Source organism: Emericellopsis cladophorae, assembly GCF_022114955.1.
Source record: "Emericellopsis cladophorae strain MUM 19.33 chromosome Unknown NODE_6_length_900724_cov_123_231613, whole genome shotgun sequence".
Lineage (NCBI taxonomy): Eukaryota > Fungi > Ascomycota > Sordariomycetes > Hypocreales > Bionectriaceae > Emericellopsis > Emericellopsis cladophorae.
In genome coordinates, this window is record NW_026250931.1 from 426,299 (window position 1) to 448,037 (window position 21,739).

General features: G+C 58.1%; 5 protein-coding genes across 5 annotated transcripts; 1 reads left to right on the forward strand and 4 right to left on the reverse strand.

Moving 5' to 3' along the window:
* Window positions 1-316: 316 nt before the first annotated feature.
* Window positions 317-7,223, reverse strand: J7T54_001699 (uncharacterized protein; the record flags this gene model as incomplete). The annotated part of the gene is made up of 4 exons (XM_051503723.1): window positions 317-2,555; window positions 2,610-5,945; window positions 6,213-6,498; window positions 6,728-7,223. 4 exons carry the CDS (start codon window positions 7,221-7,223, stop codon window positions 317-319), a joined length of 6,357 nt encoding a protein of 2,118 aa, XP_051364679.1.
* A 592-nt stretch (window positions 7,224-7,815) lies between these two features.
* Window positions 7,816-13,514, forward strand: J7T54_001700 (ATP-dependent helicase-like protein; the record flags this gene model as incomplete). Its single annotated transcript, XM_051503724.1, has 4 exons — window positions 7,816-7,880; window positions 8,227-8,284; window positions 8,602-8,836; window positions 8,935-13,514. 4 exons carry the CDS (start codon window positions 7,816-7,818, stop codon window positions 13,512-13,514), a joined length of 4,938 nt encoding a protein of 1,645 aa, XP_051364680.1.
* A 377-nt stretch (window positions 13,515-13,891) lies between these two features.
* On the reverse strand, window positions 13,892-15,475 carry J7T54_001701 (uncharacterized protein; the record flags this gene model as incomplete). The annotated part of the gene is made up of 1 exon (XM_051503725.1): window positions 13,892-15,475. The coding sequence occupies one exon, from the start codon at window positions 15,473-15,475 to the stop codon at window positions 13,892-13,894; it is 1,584 nt and encodes a 527-aa protein (XP_051364681.1).
* Window positions 15,476-16,637: 1,162 nt separating this feature from the next.
* On the reverse strand, window positions 16,638-19,185 carry J7T54_001702 (homeobox and C2H2 transcription factor; the record flags this gene model as incomplete). Its single annotated transcript, XM_051503726.1, has 3 exons — window positions 16,638-16,743; window positions 16,804-17,791; window positions 17,865-19,185. The coding sequence occupies 3 exons, from the start codon at window positions 19,183-19,185 to the stop codon at window positions 16,638-16,640; spliced, it is 2,415 nt and encodes an 804-aa protein (XP_051364682.1).
* A 565-nt stretch (window positions 19,186-19,750) lies between these two features.
* Window positions 19,751-21,679, reverse strand: J7T54_001703 (protein kinase A; the record flags this gene model as incomplete). The annotated part of the gene is made up of 3 exons (XM_051503727.1): window positions 19,751-19,778; window positions 19,832-20,463; window positions 20,540-21,679. The coding sequence occupies 3 exons, from the start codon at window positions 21,677-21,679 to the stop codon at window positions 19,751-19,753; spliced, it is 1,800 nt and encodes a 599-aa protein (XP_051364683.1).
* Window positions 21,680-21,739: the final 60 nt, after the last annotated feature.

The window sequence follows — 21,739 nt, forward strand, 5'->3', positions numbered from 1 at the left end:
TTTCTTCTTTTTTCTGACCTTGTCCGGTGCACTCCTTGCCGCTTGTGATGGCAAGCCTCCGCGCGGCGATCAACATGGCGATTCATACCGGGATTCTTCTGTTGGTTCTACAAACAAACAATGCAGTTGCGTGCTTTATATGCCATTTGGTCGAATTGATGGATGGAATTTGCAAGATCCGCCTGTAAAGTATCACTGTAACAGTAAACGTCGACGGTAATTCTGCTTGGATTTTGTTCATGAAGGAAACGGCCGTAATTCTCCATCAATGTGGCTTGTAAACTCCCGCCCCTATGGACTTATACAAGAACAAGAATCATTCATGCCAATACTCGCATACCGCGCAACGATCCAGACCCTTCAACTCGCCGTTCTCCCTGCCAAAAGCAGCCCAGCCCGCAGGCATGTGATTAGTGACCATCCTGGATGCCAGGTTGTTGGTATCTTCTTCCTTCTCCTCTCCCTCATCTTCCTCGTCGTCATCGTCTCTTTTACGCGAGTTGACGCCGAACCACCCGCGTTTCCCACTATCCTTCTCCTGCTCGCCCAGCCGGCGCGCCACGTCGTTCGCCTCGTTCAAGCTCACGAGACGGCGATGGGTAGGGCAGCGCTCCATCGCTGTGGAGCAGAGATCCCAGATGGCTTGAAGTTTGTCGCTCCCGTCGCGCATGTTGGCCTCGTACGGCTCGTCCGGCGTGCGCAGGCCAAGCTCATGGCGGATGGTGTTGAGCACCGCCACGGTGTAGTCGCCGCGAAGACCGAGGTTCTCGACATGGGCTCGGTCGGCGGGCGTCTTGCGCGCCTCGGCGAGAGCCTTGTTCAGCTTGAACATGTTCGGCGACTGTGTGACCATCTGATGACCATAATTGCGGGTGTTGGTGGTATAGACGAACCCGCCTGGTCGCTTCAGTGGCTTGGCCTTGAGGTTGTCCTCGGCAATTTCGGCCGGCGTGCGGCCGACTGCGTTCTCTCGCTGCAGGAGGGCCGGGTTGAAGTCCACCAGAGCCTTGATCAAGGCGAAATCTTTGGCCATGACGACGGCGTGGAGGGCCGTATCGCCTTTTGCGTCGAGAGCGTCAACACCTTGGCCGCGCGCGTACTCCAGGATGAGACGCAGCATCTCGACCTTGTCGTCGCGCGCGGCACCAGTTATCGTGGCCACCCACGCCTGGAGGGGATTCTGTCCGCCCACAGCCAGGTTATTGCGCTGCGTGCACAGGTCCGCCGCCAGCTCCAAGTCGAGCTCGGACATTATGGTGCGCAACCTGTGCGGGGAGGGCTTCAGGGCAAGCACGGCATGCACCAGGTTCTCTCCAGACGAGTTGCGGGTACTCTGATCAGCGTTGCCAGCGATCAGGAGGCGCGCGAAGGCGCGGCGCCCGAGGCGGCATGCCACCATCAAGGGCGTGTCGCCGTTCGGTGTCTTCTTGTCAATGGCGGTCGGGCACGTCTGGATCAGGTAGTCGAGCAGCTCATTGCTCCGTTCGCCAATGTCTGCCCGGACGGCGCAGTGAATCACGAGCTCGTTGTCGGCCCCAAGCCAGGTGGCGATGGCTCTGTCAAAGCCGCCAGGACGGTCCCTCAGGACCTTGAGGCGGACGTCCTCCTTGGCAGCCTTGGACTTGCCAAACTCGCTGTACAGTCGGTGCGGCGCATCGCTCAGGAAGAACTCGGTGCTCTCGATGCTGCCGGCGAGCGCGGCGTGCAGGAGCGGGGGCGTCCTGATACCGGTAGCCCTCGTCACCATGTTCCTCCCTGCATTCGCCCAGTCCTTCCGCTTCTTGCCGTACACCGTCAGGCCCTGGTAGAACCGGGGCTTCTTCGTGATAGTCGCGCCACTCTTTTTCACGAGGTGGTCCAGCGGGATACCGGCGCCGGTTTGCTTGATGAGGATTCCAAGCATATCGGTCTTACCCGCTTTCACTGCGTGAAGCAATTCGTCGTGATCCACCGTGAATCGCTTCTGGTCTCCCACCTCTTCTTCTTCCGTGAGGTTTTGCGCCTTGTCGTTTCTCGTCCAGTACTGGCCCAATCCAATCAGGTACCTGAGGCCCTTTGCATCTTCCACGTCCACGCAATGGGCGAAAAGAGTCTTGACGCCCTCGTCTTCGAGCTCTGCGCCCTTCTTGAAACAGCGTCTGCGGTATCTCAGGGTCTCGAGAGGCGTCACATGCGACTCAACGCTCATGGAGACTTGCCCGACGTCGTCGATGGTGTACTTGTGCTCCGCCTTTTCAGCAACGAGCTGTGGTTGATCATCCGAGTCCTCCGAGCCAGCATCTTCGTCGCTGTACTCCGCCTCGCTGTCGTCATCCTTAGTCTTCATCTTGTAGCGCAGCTTGTCTTCTTGATGGGGCGACCACTGCGCTTGGATGATTTCGAGGATGGCAGTGGCCACATCGTGATGTCCGCACAGGAATGCGATGGAGAAGGGCGTCTGGTTCAAAGTATCATCAACAGCCATCTTGAGCGGTGGCTCGTCTTGGTTGGGACCCCAAGCCTGCAAAGTAAGTGCCTTGATCTTGTCGAGGTCGCCATCCCACGCTGCGTCGAAGCTAGATTTTGTTAGAAGAAACTTTCTTTGATTCAGCATGCATGGCCGGACTCACAGTTCGATATAGGCATCTCGACGCGCATCGGTCATGTCTGACACACCTTGGAACTGGAAGCTGACCTCAAACGGCTTTTTGCTCAGTTCACTGTCAGCGCCCGTGCGATGGATATAATGGGACAGATTGCCATAGGTCCGGTTACGGTTGTTGCTCGTCTCCTTGGCGATTTCCGGGTGCAGCTCCTTGAATGCCTTTGCTCCCTTGGCGATGAGCGCGTCGCGGAGCTTGACGAACTCCTGGGTCAACTCCCTCAAGGCATCAAACTTGGCTTGCTCTGCCGTTTCGCCCTCGCCCTTCTCCCTCTTCGTGACCTCATTTTCGTACGATGCCATGGAGGCTTCAAACTTCTTCTGCGCATCCGCGACAGCCCTGCCCGCCACCCATCGGGCGTAGGAACCCCCCTGGAAGTTCTGCATGTATTCGTCGAGCCCAGGTCGCTTTTGGGGTTTCTCCAGAGCCTTTCGTTCCTCCGAGGTTCCCTTCTCAAGTTGCTTGATGATCTCGTTAACATCGTCCAGGACGGAGCTACCTGTATTCCACGATCTCCGGTGGGTGTCTATCAAGAGCAACTCCGACTCTCCGGTGAGGGTGTTTGGATCCGCGCCGTTCTCCAGAAGAGCCAGGGCCATCTCAAAGTGGCCGTGATTGATCGCAAGAGCCAAAGGCTGCACCATTTGGCGCCACTGTCTCTTGTTTCTGTCTAAATCTCTCAACTGGCTGGATTGAGTCGGTGACACCTTGGCAGACTTGAGCCAGGTCTCGTAGTCAATTTGCACCCAAGCGCCGGCGGCCAACAGCTTCAGGACAAGTAACGGGTTGCCCGTTTCGATCGCGGTGTGGAGAGGCGCCGCTGCTTGAGGGGACCAGCTGTGGCCTCCGAACGCAAGGTGATTGATAGCGCTCTTGACGCCCGCCTTGTCATGCTCAAGAAGCGTGTCGACCATTTCCAACTTGTCAGATTCAACATATCTTTGGAAGGCCGTGACACCGTTGGTCTCCGCCTGCGAGCTGATGGCGCCCAGACTAAGGAGTAGACGTGCCATTGACTTCGCCTTGTTAGGCGGGAGTGAGAGAGCGAGGACCAAGGTCAGGATCGCCGCCGCACTTCCAGAGTCGTTGTCGGAGAACTTGACAGGCAGGATAGAGTCGGCGCCATAGTCGCAGAGCTTCTTGACGGCATTTTCGTGCCCGCCTACAATCGCGAGATGCAGGGGGGAAGATGGGACATCCCATGCGAGGATGTCAATCTGGTAGTAGTCGGGGTCGTCATCAGATTCATCGGGCACAATGTCGACCCGCTTATCCTCATCGTTGTTGCTGTCCTTGATCTTGATAAAGGAGCCGGTAGTGGCCGAATGCACGTCTGTCTCGGTCTGCGCATAGTCGGTCATCTCGTCATCTGATTCGTTCTCAGCATCATCCTCGTCGTCTGAGCGCATCTGCGAGTCTTCCCCATCCTGCGGATCCGCTGCAGGTTTGGCGGCTTTGGAGGCCGCCCGTCGTCGATCCTTGCGCTCTTCCTCCATCTCCTCATTCTCAATGCTCTTGTCCATCAGTAGTTTGATCATCTCCGTATCGCCGCGTGAGGCCGCCAGATGGAGCGCAGTCCTGCCATCTGCCAGCCGGGCCGTGATGCGGGCGCGGTGATCAATGAAAGCTTTGACAACATCGGGAGTCGAGGCCATGACGGCCAAGTGAAGCGGCGTGCGGCCTGTGTAGTCGCGGGTGTTGGCATCCGCGTCCGGCTGGGCCAGCCAGTTGAGCACATCATCAAGGTCCGCATTGACGATGGACTGGCACAGCCTTGCCGTGTTCCCAACATACGCCATGTCCGTCCAATCCTGCTCAGTCAGGGGGTTGAAGGATCCAATCTGCTGGCGGCCAGGGTCGTCGATGAGAAAGGACACCTTGCCCGAGATGTAGATTTCAGCCTCCTTCTCGGCGACCTCAACCTCCTCCTCGGTCTTGGGCACCGGACAGGTGCCGCAGCAGTCCTCGATGACATCCTCGACGCGCCCAAAGAACGCTGGGTGCCGATGCAAGTACACTTCTCGCTCCTTGGGCTGATTCCACTCCGCGTTGAGCAGCAGATCTCGCGTGTAGCAAAGCTTCTCGATGCGCTTGGCGTTGAACCTTTCGCCATACGGCACGGTGAAGGTGTGGTAGTTGGATATTTCCTCTTCAGAAAGCCAGTCAGCCACCTCGTCTTCGTAGAAGTCCTTGATGTTGCCTCCGAGGTGGAATTTCTGCCGGTATGCACTAGGACGGCCACGCTCTTGTCGCCTTCTGTTGAGATAGGCCTCGCGAGCCGAGCTGGTAGGCAGACGCTCGAGGATCAACAGCCGCGCCAGGCCAAGTGTTCGCGCAAAGCTTCTCTCGAAGATGGTTGGGTCGATGCGGGTGCGATCGAGATCGGCCCAGTACACCTCGAAACCTCTGTGCGAGTACTTGGAGAGTCGATTCTCATACGAAGGACTGCGTCGGCTGAGGTCAATGTGGTTGGTCTGCGTGATGAAACTAGCCAGAGCACGGGGCGTCACCCAAACCTGCTTGCCGTCGAAAGCACCGCCAGCTGCGTCAATGTCAAATCCCGTGAGGATTTCACTGATTGACTTGTAGACTCGGAGGACAATCTGCACGTGCCTGACAGGGTATTGGCTCGCAATAGTGATGGCGTACTTGGTGCGGACGACAGTGACTTCGTTCAGCAGGGCGTCGCGGATGGACTGCTCAATCTGCTTGATCTTCTCAATGGCTTGCTCGTGGTTCAGCCCGTACAGGAACAGGTCGACGTCCGAGGCTGGACAGAACTTCTCGTGGTAGTACTCGCGAAGCTTGCGCTTCGTGGAAATGTACTCCTTGGGAACTGGCAAGAGAGTGTTGATCACGGACGATCCAGCCGCGACGACATTGCTCCAGTCCATGTCCACCAGGGACGACTCGGAGAAGATGTTGAAATTGTTCTGGAACTCGGCGAGATTCCGCACAGTCGCTGGAGAGCCGTTCGGACGTCTCTCGTCTTTGGACAGGGGCATGATGTACTTGGACTTTTCCTCCTCGGACTCGGCCTCGAGGTTCCTGGCGCGTACCTTGATGTGCTCGGTGTGCTCGTTGAAGAGAGGGAGCACGTTGATATAAGGGTCTTCAAGGACGGGGTTGTTGCGATCTTGGGCGAAGACGGCCCTAAGCTCGTTCTCATACTGCCGGTAGGGTTGAATGAGGTCGTTGACATTGCGGCTGGGGTTGGCGGCAATGTACTTGGCTAGATCCTCGTGGTGCGCGGGCAGCGCAGGGAGGTCAGGCATAGCCATGTCCGATACCATAGCGAAGAAGCTGATGAAGGGGAAAGCAGGAGAGACGACGCGTGAAGATCACTGATGCAGGACAAGAAGCACAATCGGTGTGTGTAGGGACGAGTGGAAAGGAGAAAAGGAGGAGGAGGCAGTATTGTAGACTACTGTCGAGGGAAGGACTGTCGTTATATACACGCACGGGATCTCCGTGCAAACAGGCAGAGTATCTGTCCGTCTGCTTGGCTGAACTTGCTGAGCGGCTGGTCCTCAATGGCAAAAGCCCGCTCGCTCGCTCGATCTCACTTACTCGGTCAAGCTGTCTGGCTGTACGGATACCCGCAGCACCGTTCCAGCTCCAGGCACACGCGGGGTTCGCGTTGCTAGGGATTGGCAGCTGAAGCCGTGGAGGAGCATGGCGTGAATTAGCTCGCGCTGGAGTGGTGCGTCGAATGCACAAGTGGATCGGTGCGTAATAGCTTGAGCCTTGGAGCCGCAGTTGTCAGCTCGGGGTCCATTTGCGCTGGTGAAACGGAAAGGCGTCCGTCCCTGACTGGAGTGGAGGGTGGAGGGTGGCGGGTAGAAGGTGGAGCCTGCTGCCTGGGAATCCATCACCCACGCGAGATCCCGTGACTTCAACCACTGGATCCCACAGCGCCTCTTCACGCGCAAGGCTAGGCAGCAAGCCCTCACTCAACCACGGCTCACACTCGGTCGCTTCAGCTAAATAGTTCTATTCTCTTCTCATGCTCCGTCAGTGTAACCTGAACTGCCTAAAGGGATCCTCTCAGACAATCGAACTAGTCTTTGGCTCCCGCTCCGCACCTGCAAAAATGAACATGACCGTCACCAGCAACTTGCCAGCGCCAGAGACGGCTATTGCCGTTGCTGATCCGACCTCGCGGTAGATAAAAGCCCCTGCGAATGCTCCCAGGATCAACGACGCCAGAAAAGCTACCCGACGCGTCCTAGGTCGGTTGTCAAAGACCAGAAGCTTCTTGTCTATCATCAGGTCAACCCACGCTGCCGTGGCCATGGCAGTACTGATCTCCGTCATGGCAAGGCTGCGCGACTGCACGACCTGGCTGCCGGATGCGAGGGCCAGCAGCCCCACGACTGAAAGCGCCGTTGGACCCTGGATTTCTATCCCGTGCCGATATTGTATCCCGGCGGCGCCCAGTACGAGACCACTCTGCACAAAGTTGCAGAGAACCAGCCACCACCTCTTACGGGGGCCGATGGCATGGCCTAGCTGACCAGTCAGCCACCCGCCGCCTAGGAACAGGCCCAGGGCTATGCCAATGTTGGACGTCACAAACATTTCGCCGTTGAGTTGCGGAAGCACTAGCGCAACGCAGAGGAAGATTGTATTGCCAGTTTGGTTGGATGCGAAGCAGTGGTAGTCTGGAAATGTTGTTGCATCTGAGCCAGTCAGTGCGTGTCCGCCTCGTCCCTCAGATTGCCTGCATACCTTGGATACCCGTGCAAAACGTCAGCAGCAAGAGCTGGAGCTCGCAAAACACAGTACTCCGAACATTCTCTGTGAGGTGATGCCCAACGTGTTCTATTGTTGTTTTTGCTGTTGTTGACCCAGTACGGGCAGCCGTTGGTGCGGCCGTCGGCTCGCGGTCAGGTGAAGTGGACATCTGAACTACCCTGGAATAGGTAGGTTGTGATGATGAGGTTGACAGAAAATAGGAGCGAGTACCCAAGATGTTTTGGAAATATCAGGCATGACGGTCTCCAACATTATATAGTAGGGCATTTCTATCCGACAACCGTGAAAAGCTTGCGGAAATCTTGAAATAATGTCCGTCATCGGCTGGGTTGGGATGGCTAAAGTTTGGCCGCACGGCACTGAGACTCTCGCGTCCGCCCGATTCCCTATTCCCACCCGCCTCTGGTCGCCCTGAATGAATCAGCAACAAAAGACCGGCAACTTGGGGCAGCTAGCAGACGGAAAGCTGTACTTCATACAGTCAGTCACATCAGGGGCGTTTTTGAATGCACAGCCTGTCAATCGTTCATCCCCACAATCGCACGTCCTCAACAGTACGATGTGGGCTGAAGTCTATGTTACCACTGGATGAAAGCAGACAAACTCACGATCTGCGCTTCTCTCGTACAAGCACAGATAGCTTGGTGTAAAAATGAAATCATCAGTGCGTGGCCCCCAGATATGCCGGCGACTTGCCGCTTCCCGTCCGTGAAAAGTGGCCCACTTGTGGCCGGCCGACGACCGAGATCCGCGTAAGACAGTGCACGTGATACCGCATCTTGTGGAGACGCCAGCTTGCTGACTCAGAAACGCGCTTCGCGGGTAGGCGCGGTGCTGTCGAGCGCCTGCTACTCCACTTCGAAGCTGCCTGGCGGATCAGGGTGGTGCGTGGTGAACAACATTGACCGGCCACCAGCCAAATACCCCAGCTCACTTTGGATCTCGCGAACGACTGGACCTGGCCATCAAATGTCGCCCGTCATTACCGTCTGTCCGGCACCCTGACGCTGACTTCATGACGCGTAACAACCTCAACGACCACTTGCCCTGGTTGTTACACAACGCGTCCGCCTCAAAGTTTTCGATCCCCGCATACCCAAGCGCTGGCAGTTCGACATTGTCACAAACGACAAGTACACATGCCGAACCACATGTCAATGCTATCGAGACGCGTTCGCTGCCCAGCTCGAACGTGGGACAGCCTAGCCGCCCCGACATCCGTGCTCCTGCTGAGCCCTCCCATGGACCTACTATAGCGGACAGCGACATAGAGGAGGACCTTGCCGAAATCACAGCAGACGATTGGAACATGGGTCGCTTGAAATCGGCGTCCAAATCCAAGAAACCCTCGCTGCTATCGAGGGTGGATCAGCTCCCACTCCTAGAACAGCCTGAGCCAACTCCATCCAAAGGTGGTCGGCTTGGAGGAGCCCCAGGTACGAGCAGACCGGTCCAGCAATGTCACGTTTCCGTATTAATCATTGAGAAGTGGCGACGCCTCGTCGAGCTAAGCAACATGTCTCGCCAAAACGAGGGCCCGCGGCACTGCAACCAGCGGAGCCGAAGTTGCCCTCCGACTTGACCGACCTCGATATTGACGACTGGGCCGAGGCGATGGATCTCACCGAGGAAAATAGTGCATCTTCAGATTCAATTTTTGGCAACAACGTGACCATATGGAACGAGGATCATGCCGCACGTGGCGAGCCTCTGTCCAGCGGCAAGAAGAGGAAAAGCGCTGATATCAGCAGAGCTACCGTCAAAGACGAGATCGAAGACGACGAGTTTCCCGACATTTACGCCTTACTCAACACACAGCCTCCCGCAACAACGCCTCGGAGGCCCAAAGTAGAGCGCACAGGACATTCTGCCCTGACGGGAACCACGACGAAACGAAGAAAGAGCCCCAGTGAGAAATGCGGCAAGTACGAGGCAGGAAGCTCGTCACCGCTCCGGCAAAAGCAATCCAGAATGGCCGAGGCCATCGTCAAGCAAAGCCCAATCAAAGACAATTCAATTGCGCCTCCTGCTGCTCACTCGACCGTTAAGAGCGCTCCCCCGAGACGCGCCCCCGGGAGCCCGGGCCGGTCTCGTATCCAAGAAGAAGAAACTTTTGACGGGTTTGACGATGATCTCGTGATTCCGGATTCCGACGATGGGGATGAGGAATTTCAGACACCTCCATCATACAACGCCTCTGCTGTTCCCCAACGAGATGTCAAAGGATCCAAGGCTGGTGTCGGTACGAGCCATGTGTCATTCCAAGCACAAAAGTCAATGTCGCCAGCACCCCAGGAATCTCAACTAGACGACGTTCCATGTCCATCAGAACCAACGTCAGCCACGTCGTCGGACAGGGCCCCTCCTAACATGAGCTCTTCAAGTTCAAAAGAACAGCGCCAGTTGTTGTCGCGCCTTGAGAAGGGATCAGACGTTGTTGATAACCTAAAGAGGAGTCTTGAGCGGCAATTGCGCCAGAATGGAGAGGACTTTAAGCGAGCGCTGCAAGAGCGTGCTCCCAAGGAAAGACGGGCCGTGATCAAGTCTGCCAAAGAACGCCTGCAAAAGCAACAGAAGGCGCTCGACGAGCTGCCCGAGATGCTGAAACAGTATCGCACGCTGTGTGATGAGCGGGAAGCACTGGCAGAGAAGGTATCGGTGGGCTATGCTGAGGGTCTCGATACGGAAGAAGACGAGGCATTGCTCGACGAAATCACCGACCGAGTGCAAGATGTAGAGGATTCGATGCTGAGAGACCTCGCAAACGCTGAGCTCGAAGAGGAGGACTTTTTGGGGTCATCACCACCGGAACATACGCCACCCGTGCCCAAGCACGTAGTTGTGCCCGACACCCAACCACTGAGCCACTTCAGCGCCGACATGTCGCAAGACATTTCGCGGACCTCCCTCGTCCAGGAAACGGGTGCGGATATTGTTCAACAAACCCAAGCCCCCGTGGAGAGCAGGCTTTGGAACCAGCCGATCCCAGCCTCGAGGATACATGGCAAGAGTGGCGTACTGTCACAGGATGACGATGACTTGATGCAGGCCCCCTTCCCACGGGCACATCAAATGCAGCGTCCGTCTGCTACCTTGGTTGACGAGCCCACCCCGATGGACATCGACCTGGACATGATGGATGACGACTTTGAGGATGTGGAGCCCTTGGCCTGGTCTTCGCGAAAACCGCCAGCGCAATCATGGTCCGCCATGGCAACTCAGCATCAGCGTCGGACAGGCGATGAGTTTAGCGACTTTAGCGACGATGAAGAGATGCTTGCTCTGGCACAAGGCATCGACGCCCCAGCTTCGACCAGAAGGCCGTTCAAGGAGACGTCTGGTAATGCCGGGGGTTCATCAGGCTCAAAGGCAGCATCAGCGAAGAAAAAGAACTGTCTCCCCGAAGCCTCCATCCCAGCCGAGCTCATGCGGCACCCGTGGTCTCCCGAGGTGCAGAAAAAACTCAAGGATCGATTCCGGATGAGGGGCTTCCGCCAGAACCAGCTTGAAGCGATCAACGCAACCTTGGCTGGGGAGGACGCGTTTGTCCTCATGCCCACAGGTGGTGGCAAGTCCCTGTGCTATCAGTTGCCAGCGGTCGTCCGCTCAGGCAAAACGCGCGGCATGACGATTGTCGTATCGCCATTGCTCAGTCTGATGCAAGACCAAGTCGACCACATGAAAGCGTTAGGCATTCAAGCCGTGTCGTTCAACAGTGAGAGCTCGGCTGAGTACAAGCGAAAAGTCCTGAGCGCCTTCGATGAGAGATGCCCCGAGAACTTTGTCGAGCTTCTCTATGTCACGCCAGAGATGGTCAGCAAGAGCACGCAGTTCAGCAATGCGATGGATACTCTGTATCGCAAAGGGAAGTTTGCTCGACTGGTCATTGATGAAGCCCATTGCGTGAGTCAGTGGGGGCACGATTTCCGACCGGACTACAAAACGATCGGCCAAATTCGCAAGAGGTTTCCGACTGTCCCGGTAATGGCTTTGACGGCCACGGCCACGCAGAATGTCATTCTTGACATTAAGCACAACCTTGGAATGGCACGATGCAAGGTCTTCTCGCAAAGTTTCAACCGACCCAACCTCTACTATGAGGTGCGGCCCAAGGGAACCAACGCCAACTGCCTCGAGAACATTGCGGAACGCATCAAGGAATCTTATTCTGGGATGAGTGGCATCGTGTACACCATCTCTCGAAAGCTGACCGAGGACGTCGCAGCCAAGTTGTCGGCGCATGGCATCAAGGCGAGTCACTACCACGCGAAGCTGGAACCAGCAAAGAAATGGTCTGTGCAGTCAGCATGGCAGAAGGGGCAAATCAAGGTGGTTGTTGCAACCATCGCGTTCGGCATGGGGATTGACAAGCCGGACGTCCGGTTTGTCTTTCATCATGGCCTCCCGAAAAGCCTCGAGGGGTATTATCAGGAGACTGGGCGTGCGGGTCGAGATGGCAAACCTTCAGATTGCATCCTCTATTATGGCAAGGGAGATATAAGAACTCTCAAAAGAATGATATTGGATGGAGATGGGGGTAGCCCGGAGCAAAAGGAGAGGCAGATGGCCATGTTAAACAGAGTTACGGCCTTCTGTGACGACAAGGCGACCTGCCGACGCACGGAGATCCTGCGATACTTTGGCGAGGACTTCCACCGGGATGACTGCGGGGACACGTGTGACAACTGCAAGGCTGCACTCGTCTTTGAGGAACAGGACTTTTCGGAATATGCGGTTGCCGCCCTCAATGTCGTGAAGCGACAGAGACGGCTGACGCCGAGTCAGTGTGCTGACATCTTACTGGGCAAGAAATACCCAGACTCGGAGATGCACGAATCTGATCAATGGTACGGAGCGGCGACGGGGCTGAAGAAACACGAGGTCATCCGCATCATCGACAAGCTCTGTGCAGAGAAGGCGTTCCAAGAGCACAACCAGGTGAACAGACACAGCATGGCCGTGGAGTACTTGCAGCTGGGACCTGCATTTAGGGACTTTCTGCAGGGCAACCGGAGGCTCATGCTGACGATCCAGGTCACTGAGGACAAGCAGTCCAAATCAAAATCCAAGGCAAAGAAGCCCGCGTCTAAGAAGGCTAAGAGCAAAGACGCGGGGGCTGTGCAGTCCACGTACGTCTCGTCCCCCATTGTACGTGGACGTGGCAGCCGCGAGGACGATGAAGATGAAAACGGTAACCTGGACGGCTTCATCGACGACGACTGCGAGGACGATGCCTTTGACCCTGCACCAGCCGCAAAAGCACCCAAGGCAACCAAGGCGACACGGGCGAAGCCGCCCAAGAAGACGTCGTCGGTCTCCGTCGACTCAAATATCGACGACCTCGGTGCTCTCCACCAGGACCTCATCGCCAGCTTTGTCAGAGAGGCGCGAGACTTGGAGGAGCAGATCCGCAACAGACTTGGGCTTAGAAAACCGCTCTTTACGGAACGCGACCTGCGTGAGATGGTGGCCAGGTGGACCGTGACATTGGACCAGATGAAACGAATCCCCGGCATTGACGCAGAAAAGGTGCAGCAGCATGGCGCCAAGATCCTGCCCCTTTTGAAGGAGCATCATGACCTGTTCAAAGCGAGCGAGCAGGCATCCGGGAACGGCGAGCCGTCGACCTCGACACGGAGCCATGGGGACATAGTAGACCTCATCAGCTCCGAGGCTGAGGAGGATTATTTGGAGGAGGAGCAAGAGGACGGAGAGACGGCCGATTCGCCCTACTTTGCACAGCAAGCGCAGAACTGGCACAATGAACTCGCAGGCCTATCGGCACAAAGCGGCACCGCCCGTCGTGGTGGTGGTAGCAGCAGCAGCAGCCGCCCGAGATCAACGTCCCGAGGAGGAGGGGGCGGCAAGAAGTACGGCAAGTCCAATAAGGGGGCTAAGCGGTCGGCTAGTGGTAGTGGGCCAGCCGCTGCCGGCGGCGGCGGCGGTCGTCGTCGTGGAGTGGGAGGTGCTGGTGGTGGTGGTGGAGGAGGAGGAGCCGGATCTCGGAAAGCTAGCGGCTCATCGACCGCCTCTCGGGCAACATCGTCTGGACCCCCGCGAGACGGACAGATCGTGAAGCGGCCAGGAGGGGGCATAGGCCTGATGCCGCTGTGAAGGAGGGACGGGGATACGAACACACATGTCTGCTCGCTTGCTTGCTACCACTCTACGTATGAAGCTGCATCCTACCTGTGCCAAGGTAGCCGCAATATGATTCCATGAACTCAAATAGACTTTACATAATATTCTACTGCCAGGGGGGAAATGAATCATGAATACGCCTGATATCTAATGCCAATGGGGGTATATGCGAGAAGGTCGAAGTAGATCTGGAGTCGCTTTTGAAAAAAAAAAAAAAAAAAAAAGGAAACGTGGGCGTAAAAACGCGAGCGTACAGCTGATGATGCCCGGACCCAACCCACCAAAGCCAAAGAATGGAAGATATGTAAAATACCATGGTCTGCGTCGCTCGTCAAGTCTTCGTGACGAGATCACCGCGCCAGCTCCCTGGCCAGCTCCTCTCGGACATGACGGCACCATTGGAGGATGGCGGCCTCAAACGCCTCCCACGCCTCGGGCCCGCTGTTGTTGACGATGCCCATGACGTCGACCCTCAGGTGTATCTCGAACCGCAGCTCCGCCGCCTTGACCCAGTACCGTAGGTTGTCGGCGCAGCGGTAGGGTTTCTGTGTGTCCGTGTGGAACGTGGGGATGGCGCCGAAGCGCCGCCTCGACTTGTGCACCGCCGCGTTGTGGAGCTTCACCAGGCGCAGGCCGTTCTGGAAGGATGCGAGAAAGGGCGTCGGCACCTGCGCTGCCTCGGACACGGGTGTCCACGCGGGGAGCGATGCGGCCTCGGGGTCCATGGAGCCGAGAAAGGCCCTCTCGCGCTCGTGCTCCCGACCGGTCCAGTCACCCTCCAGCCACGTCCAGCTCGCGCGCTCCGCCTCCTCTGCCGCCTCGATCGCGGCCTCCTTGCGGAGGATTTCGTAGACACTCTCGATCCAGCCGTTGATGGTCTTGACCTCGTCGTCCTTCATGCCGCCCTTGAAGTGGCGGGTCGCCTGCTGCTTGAGGACCTCCATTACGGCGAGCAGGTCGGCGCGCACCTGCTTCTCCGACTTGATGGCGTCGAGTCGGTCGGGCATCTCGTGGGCGGTGTAGTACATTTTGGCCGCGCGGATGGCGAGGGTGACGACGTCGAGGATCTGCATCCCCTGCAGCTCGAACCAACCCTGAGTGTTCTCGTCGGGCATGTTGGGCAGCCGGGGCGCGTCGGCCGGCTCGACGTAGGTGCCCTCCTTTCTATGTTGGACTTCCTTGATCGCCTTGGCCGCCTCTGCCAGTGTGGTGTCCAGCTCGGCCTTGAGTTCCACGATTGTGGGTGGTTTGGGGACGACCTTCTCCTTGTGGTTGTACGTGCTCACCGTCGGTGGCAGCATCCCCGACTCGGAGTCGGCAAAACTATCCGAAAAGGCATCGTCGTCCTCGTCCGTCGGCGACTCCGTCAAGGACCCGCTCCCGTACGGGTGCGCGCCCACGTCGGGGCTGCTGCTGTCGACAGAGCCATACGACGAGTCAGGGTCCGTACCCGGGCCTCCATTTTCGCTCCCCGATGCTTCGAGGGCCGAGAGATCGAGCGTGGCAGGGTGCTTTGACTTTTTGCGTGCCAGCTGGCCCCCCTTGCCGTCCAGCAACCCTGTGCGCGCAAAGTAGTACTGTAGATGCGCAATGCTGCCGAGACTCATGACGCTCTCCCTCGACTTGGCACTGGCCGCAAAGTCGGTGGCCTGCGGGCGCATGTACCCTCTCCGTCGCTTCACATCGTGTCCGTGGGAGTTTTGGCGCGGTGGCGGTCGAGAGCCGTTGCGCGGGGTAGCGAGATCACTGCTGTGCATGGACGAGCCGCGCGACGTCGCATCCGCGGCGCTGGAGGTGTTGGAGAGAGAGGAGGTTGTGGACGAGTAGCGAGAGAGATCGGAGACGGCCCCGATGGCTGGCGTAGGGAGGGTGTCGGGCGAGGGCGAGCCGCTTCGTGTCGAGGAAAGGGACGGGCGGTTGTTCGTGGCGGCCATGGGATAGTGCGTCGGGTAAGGAAGGGGGGGTGACCCGCGGTACGGTAGAGATGACGGAGGCAGGATGTGCCTGTGTAGTCGAGGGTTCGCGCGCAGGGTAAAGTTACAACGAATGGGCTTGACGAAGGCGGGTGGTTGCTCGAGCAGGGAGGTGAATGTTGATTACAAACTAACGTTAGACCGGCCAAGGAACATGAATGGAAGATGTGAGAAGCCAGAAACGAAGGTAAACAAGCAGTAGGCGAGCTCGCAGTGATGTGGTTAGAGAAAGAGATGGGAAGCAGACGAAGGGCTGGCGGGTAGTGTCGAGGTGAGTGAGGCTCAAGGTCGTCGACGGACTGTTGCTATGAGGTTGCATGTCTTGAATTCCATCGGGGAGGCGGCCACTGACTGGAAAGGAGGGCCCTGTCCTGGGGTACTTCGAACCTCCTGCAGGGGTCGGAGCAGCCACGGATTCAGTGGCTCGCGCCCCACACTCTGCAAACCGTGACACGCCATTCCACGCTCGACACCGAGGCAACAAGCAACGATCAATCACATTGGATTTTACGGATACTTTGCTGTCGATTTCTCATATTTCACTTTCGTCTTTTGGCCTGCGCAAGCGTGCACACGTGGCCCTTGAGTCTTGCATGGGGACATGGACGAAGCCACGTGCGGTCCGCTCCCTCCACCACTTTGGCCTTCGACATGAGTCTGGTCTCACCCAGGCTTCAAGCTCGCCCCAGCAACCGTTGCACGCCAATTAAACAGTTTATGCCCGTATTCAACGCCTCTGGTTAATTACATTACTAACCGTAAACCGACGCTTCGATTCCAACTCCAAACCCTCTCGCCTTGAGCTCCTGCGAGAGACAGATTCGGGTGCTCTTCATGCTCCCAACGTCGGCTGTGCCCGTGATGTGATGTGATGTGATGTGATGTGGTGTGGTGTGGTGTGATCTGATCCATCCCCTGATCGTGACCGACAGCTACCCGCGGGCTAGTCCCCAAGAGGAATGGCGCCGTTTCCCCGACAGTCACTTCCCGACGGACGCGTCGGGACTCAGAATAGAACTGAACTCTCTTCATGCTCTCTTCGAACACCTGCCTCCAATCAGTCCTCTATTCATCGCATTGCTCATCCTCTGAAGATCCCGGGCTGACTTGACAAACTCTGGCCTCACGACACACCCAGATCAGGATCATCCACGTCAAGACCCTGGTCCTTCTTGAAATGCCGTAGCCATTCGGCATTGTCCGCGGGCGTCTGGTTCCACGGGTCATCGCTAGGGGAGTCAAGTCAGTAAAGGACGCAACGAGCCCCTCAAGGCAAGGAGGATACGCACTCGTCAAACATGATCCAGCGCGCGTGGTGCTGCAGCTCCTCATCCGTCGGCACGTGTTGGTTCGGGTTGTAGGGCGACATGGCACTTCGCGTGTACCGCACCAGCTCCTTCATCAGCCGGCGGTAGCAGCTGTCGTCGCCCAGCCGGTGTTCCCGCAAGCCCCCCGCCGCCCCGTGCGCGCTCTGCAAGTTGGGGCTGTAGGAGGAGACGTCGTCGACCGTGGTCAAGGAGCCCAGACTCGCTTCAGGACCACCCGCCTGAAGTGTCGCCTCCATCACGCTCCCGGCGTGCCAGCTGTTCCCAGCGCCGCCATGCCCAGGGCCATGCAGCTCTGACGGGCACGCCTCGTCGACGGGCAGACCCGCACGTTGGCGAAACTTGGTGAACCACGTGCCGCAGGTGGTATAGATCAACTCAATCAGGAAATCTTGCGCCGATTTGGACGGCCAAGGGGCCTTTGCTGTCATTTCGGCCACAACCTGACACGCCATGACCCGGATGTCTTGGTTCGTGACGGCCAGTCCCACCGCGTGGGAAGCCTGCACCCGCTGCTGCAGCTCGCCCTCGAGCGCGCACGACTCAAAGACGGTCGACTTGCCATTGACGCGCAGCGGTGTGATGCTCACCTTGGCCGCCTCCCGGAGGGGCCGAAGGCGCGCCTCGCGCGCAATGGACTCGTCCGACATGACCAGGTCGCGCAGCCACGAGGCCGACGACGTGTTGCCCACGTTCCCGTTCCCGTCCGCGCGCGTCGGCCTGTTGTTCTGCCTGTTGTGCGCCGCCGTGAGCTGCTCGGCCCCCAGGACGCGGCTGCAACATTCGTACTGCATCTCCGCCAGCGTGGGCCGCCGCTGGTGGGCCGCCATGAACTCGTTCGAGTAGTACTCCATCTCGGCGCTGATCAGCTCAAAGGCGCTAGATGGCGTGCCCGAGGGCTCATGGTAGCCCGTAAAAGGCCATGGGGAGTACCGCTCGTAGTGAATCAGATCTGCATCTTACCGTTAGCCCGCAAGGCTTTGGCCCAAGTAGCTAGCTATCTTGAACGGGACATGAAAACGTACATGGAGGGATCGCACTCTCGATCTTGTCGGCAACATGCGGCTCAAACCCCCAGCCTCCCTCCCAGTCCGCCATGGATCTGCCCGTCTTGAAGTGCTCAGCAATGTGATCCACCCGCTCGTCCCACGACTCCATGGCGAGGTTGCAGAAGCCGCAGCGGGACCGGATCAGCTGGTTCTGCCGCTTCCACGTCTCCATGGACGTCCTCTGAAAGGCAGCTCCGTGGACCAGCGTCAGGTGCTGCTGCAGATGGTCTTTGCGGTAGAATATGCGCTCCTCGGGCGCGCGCCTCTCACATTCCCCGTAGTCGTGCCCAGCAATGTGCGTCGCGTCGGGATTGACCAGTCCACAATACACACACGTCGCCTTGTTGCTGTCCGCGTCGACAAGGGTCGGTCCATCCGGCGAGCACTCCCACCCCTCGAGAGAAATATGCAGCGACTTTTCGTGCCTCTGCCAGTTGTGCTTCGTGGCAAAGGTCTCTGCGCAAAAGGTGCACTGGTACGTCCGCGTCGCTATCAGGAGGCCGTTCCGGCTGTCGGCCTGTCTCCTCGTGGCGACCTTGCGCTTTCGACGCCGGGGCTTCTGCGTGGCGAGCACGTCGATGGACTTGCGCGACGTCTGCGAGGCGTACGAGTACGCCGACCCCACCGAGCTCCCCGTGCTCGAGTTGGAGCGACGAGCGGATGTGGCTGACGAGGCATCATCAGACGTCGCCCGGTCCGTGTAGCCAGCATCCGCCCTTTTCGCGTCATGCCCGTCGTGGTCGCGGTAGTCGGACGCCGACACGGCAGCGAGGATATCTGCAGCTTCCGAGGGTTCGTACTCTGGAGGCGAGTTCTGCCATCGTTGCATGGGGTCCATGTCCGAGAACGGTGATGGACCAGGCTTTCCCGGTATGCTGCGTCCCGCATCCTGCCCAGGAGGCTGCCTCTGAGGTTTCACACTCGCCAGACTGGGAGACGTCGGTCTCGGCACGTGCCGGGCTCGCGTGCGTCGTCGAACATTGGCGTACCAATTCGTGATCTGCTGCTTCTCCAGCCCCGTCTGCGCCTCCAGGCGACTAATGTCCTTGGAGGACGGGTACGGGTGGTCCTCATGGTCACGCAGCCAGGCCTTGAGGATCTTGAGAGAAGCCGTCGAGAAGCGCGTTCCGACCTTGGGAGGCGTCGGGGCGTGCGCGTGGCCAACTCTGGTCTGGCCGCGCACGTCGTGCTCGGGCTCACAGGTGTTGGCATTGGCCTCGACTCCCACGTCAACATCTAGGCTGGACAGCAGTTGGGACCAATCTAGGTCCGATGGAAGGTCAATGCCGAAGCTCATGGTCGCAGGTGATGGCGCAGATCCGGCCGAGGTCTAACTTGGTGAACACCCTGCTGGGCAGTGCGCAGGGTCTCAAGCGGGCTGGAGTGACTGAGTGACGTGACAATGCATATTGGCATTTGCTTCAGCTTTGGCTAGGCCAGCATCATCGTAGGGAAAGCACCTGACGAGCAGTGCGTAATAAAAAGTGTCCATCCATGTCGACTGCTCCCTTGACAGCACCGCAAAGAGCGGAGACGCCGATTATCGGCAGGGACCTTTGTCAGTCAGCCATGTGGGCTTCACACACTCTTCCCGCCGCGTATTCAACAGTTTCATCACGCACTTTGCAAATAACAATACACCGATTCTTTTCACTGCCGCGACGATCAAGGGCGACCGAACCCGGCTCTTGCATGTGGCTTTAGGTCTTTGCGTGAATCCCCCGCCTGCTGTACGTAGCGCAAACCGTTCCCCAGCACCCGCCAAAGCATTACGCCCGTCCCAGGATTTTCCAACTATGTGTGTGAATGAATTGATGACAAGCATTGCGCGCGCAAGCGACACGAAACGAAACGAGTATCGTTCAGAACTCGGAGAACAGGTGGCCGTATCTGAGCTTGTTAGCAAGTGGGCTTCTAGGATAACATTCCCCGATCAGACGTACTCATCAGTGCCCGTTAACTGGCCGTACTTCTCGTGCTCCTCGGGGTACTTGTCGAATTGACTCGCGTCTCCGGCACCAGCCTTGACGGGCGGCGTGTACGGCGCATCAATGTCCTTGCGCGCCAAGCGGTCCCAGGTGACTTCGTGGAACCAAGGGTGGTTCTTCACGTCGTTGGATCCCCCATAAAGATTCCCCAGTCTCTTGGAGAGGTCCGCGGTGATGAGTTTCTGGAGCAGGTCTTGCGCCTCGGGTGCTATGTACGAGGGATACTTCACCTTGCCCTTGAGAATATTCTCATAGATGCGCATGGGCGATCCGCTGTCCCAGAAGGGCGTGTAGCCGCACAGCATCTCGTATATCAGGATACCAAGAGACCACCAGTCCACTGACTTGTTGTAGCCCTTGTTGGACACGACCTCTGGTGCCAAGTAGTCAGGCGTACCGCAAAGCGTCCATGTCTTGTCAGGTACCCGCTTGGCGAAGCCAAAGTCGGTGATTTTGAGATGCCCATGCCGGTCGAGGAGCAAGTTCTCGGGCTTGAGGTCGCGGTATATGATATGCTTGGAATGCATGTACTCTAGCGCCAGGGTGACCTCTGCCGCGTAGAACTTGGCGACGGGATTGGGGAAACGCTATGGACACATGCTCAGTCAGCTGGGCAAGACACGCATCGGTGCGTGCGGTTGCACGGGCCTGGCTATTACTCACGCCGGATTTCCGCAACAGGGAAAAGAGCTCACCACCCTCCACAAAATCCATCACCATGTACAGGTTCTTGACATCCGTAAAGGTGCCCCACAGAGTGACCAGGAACGGATGCTTGACATCGCTCAGCATACGGCGCTCGTCGTTGGTGTGCTCGACCTGCTTCATCTTGACAACCTGCGCCTTCTTTAGCACCTTGATTGCGTAGAAGCGCTGGTTGTGCTTGGACTGGACCAGGTGGACCCGGCCGAAGCTGCCCGTGCCGAGCGTCCTCAGCATGTCAAAGTCATTGAGTGTGTATTTGCCCTTTGTGATGCGGGGCGTCGAGCTGGTGCTGCCTTGGTGCTGGTGTCCAGACACGGACTGGGCCGCGTGCTGCTGGTGCTGCTGCTGTTGGTGTTGCTGGTGCTGGTGCTCCTGTTGCGGCATCGCCTGAGTTGGCTGCGGCTGTTCATTCTGCTGTACTTGCTGCGCCGGCTGCGATTGTTGCTCGGGTTGGTCGGTCTGCATGGCGTCGGGGTCGCGGCTGGCGTCGGTGGGCTGCTCGCCCTGTTGCTGCGGCGGCTGTTGTTGCGACGGTGGTGGGTTGCGCGGTGGGGGGAGCGCAGTCTGCTGCTGCTTCTGCAGGGCGGCGGGATCCGTGCCGGGACTGGCGCTGACGGTCGGGACGAGGGATGGGCCCAAGTTCAATGCGCTCTTGCTGAAGGGTGAGGAGTGCTGATTGGAACTGGGGGCCCCTTCATCCTTGACTAGGTTGTGGATGCTGGGACTATTCTGCTGTTGGTTCTGGTTCTGGTTCTGGCGCGAGTCGTAGAGTGGAGGAGGAGGGGCAGCGCCAGGCGAGATGTTGGATGGTGAGGGTTGAGGCTGTTCAGAGTTCAGCAAGGCGCCGTCGTTGGCGCGGCGGTTGTCGACGTGGGGTGGTGCGCCTGCCGTCACCGTCGCGCTTTCCCCGCCATGCTGCTGCTGCCCTTGACCTCCTGGACCGAAAACTTGAGCTGCGCCAGTGTTCCCGGCGCCTCCAGCCTGTGGCTGCTGGTGCTGCTGTGCCTGCTTTGTTGCGGTCGGGCTGGTCGGGCCATTCGAGTGCTCGTGATGGCCTTCTTTGCTGCGGATCTTCTTCAAGAAATTGAGCCCGGGCATTGTCACGGCGTCGCCTCAATGCTGCGTCAATTGACTGGATGCGACGCAATCTCGTGCAAT